This window comes from Helobdella robusta, assembly GCF_000326865.2.
Source record: "Helobdella robusta unplaced genomic scaffold HELROscaffold_121, whole genome shotgun sequence".
NCBI classification, from domain to species: Eukaryota; Metazoa; Annelida; class Clitellata; order Rhynchobdellida; family Glossiphoniidae; genus Helobdella; species Helobdella robusta.
In genome coordinates, this window is record NW_008703670.1 from 194,978 (window position 1) to 196,254 (window position 1,277).

General features: G+C 33.3%; 1 protein-coding gene across 1 annotated transcript in view; it reads left to right on the plus strand.

The window, feature by feature from the left end:
* The window catches only part of HELRODRAFT_126586 (hypothetical protein), a gene marked incomplete at both ends in the record, with an annotated part of 1,869 nt that extends 989 nt beyond the window's left edge, over positions 1-880 (plus strand). The window contains 2 exons of the mRNA XM_009013859.1: positions 252-389; positions 811-880. Of these exons, the coding sequence (XP_009012107.1) occupies positions 252-389; positions 811-880 (208 nt within the window). The remainder of the gene's footprint in view (positions 1-251; positions 390-810) is intronic.
* Positions 881-1,277: the final 397 nt, after the last annotated feature.

Genomic DNA, 1,277 nt, shown 5'->3' on the forward strand with positions numbered 1-1,277 from the left:
CTGATAATGATGGTGGTAGTGGTGATGATGATGTTGATAATGATGATGGTGGTGATGATGATGATAAAGATGATAATATATATATATTGTAAATGATTTAGATATTAATATCGATGAATGATGCAAATTAAATGCCATTGTTTGGTATATCTGGAAACACACGCACACACAAACACACACGCGCACAAAAATCACATACACACGCACATACATACAAACACACCTGATTAAACCGTGAAAATGCCACCCAGATACCGCAACACTGGCAGCATACATCCGGGTCAAATAGGGGGTAGCAAGCCAAAGGTCACAACCCCGTTCGTGATTGGCCAGGTTAAACTTATGAAGCATAATAACCCGCAAATGTTTGCCTGGGAGATAAGAAGAAAGTGAGAGAATGATGATGATGATGACAGCTTGATGATGATGATGATGATGACAGCTTGATGATGATGATGGTAAAGTTGGTTTGATGATGATAATGAAGGCTAAAAATTTAACGAATCATCAAACAAACATAACGTTATTTATTAAAATCAAACATTCAAATATTCAAACAACTGATCTATTAATACAAATCAATCAATCATCTTATTAACTAATTAAATAACTAGTCAACCAAACAATCAACCAACCAATCAATCAATCAACCAACCAACCATCAACCAATCAATTAATCAACCAACCAATCACCAATCAATCAATCAACCAACCAATCAATCAACCAATCAATCAACCAATCAATCAATTAATTAATCAATCAACCAATCAATCAATCATTCATTCAATCAACCAACCAACCAATTACAGATTGATTGAAGAGGAAATTTGTAGTGAGGCGAATGTACCAAGTATAAGTTCGATAAATAGAATTATAAGGGATCGGCATCAAACTTCAAGATGTCTTGTTAGTTTGTTTGTATGTTTGTTTGTATGTTTGTTTGTATGTTTGTTTGTATGTTTGTATGATTGTTTGTATGTTTGTATGTTAAAACCAAATCATTGACGAATGACACCAAAAGCCAAGCGTCTGACTAAATTTGATTTTATTTGCTATAACGTCACTCAACCACGTCGGCATTCGACTGCACATTTTTGTATGTATGTATGTATGTTTGTTTGTATGTATGTATGTATGCTTGAATAAATGTGTGTAAATATATGTGTACGTCAGTTTAAGTATGTGTGTATTATGTAAGATTGCATGTGTGCGCGCGTTGTATTAGTTTGTTTTTTTTAAAAAATTGTTTTCAAATTATATTACTCGCTGTAGAAAT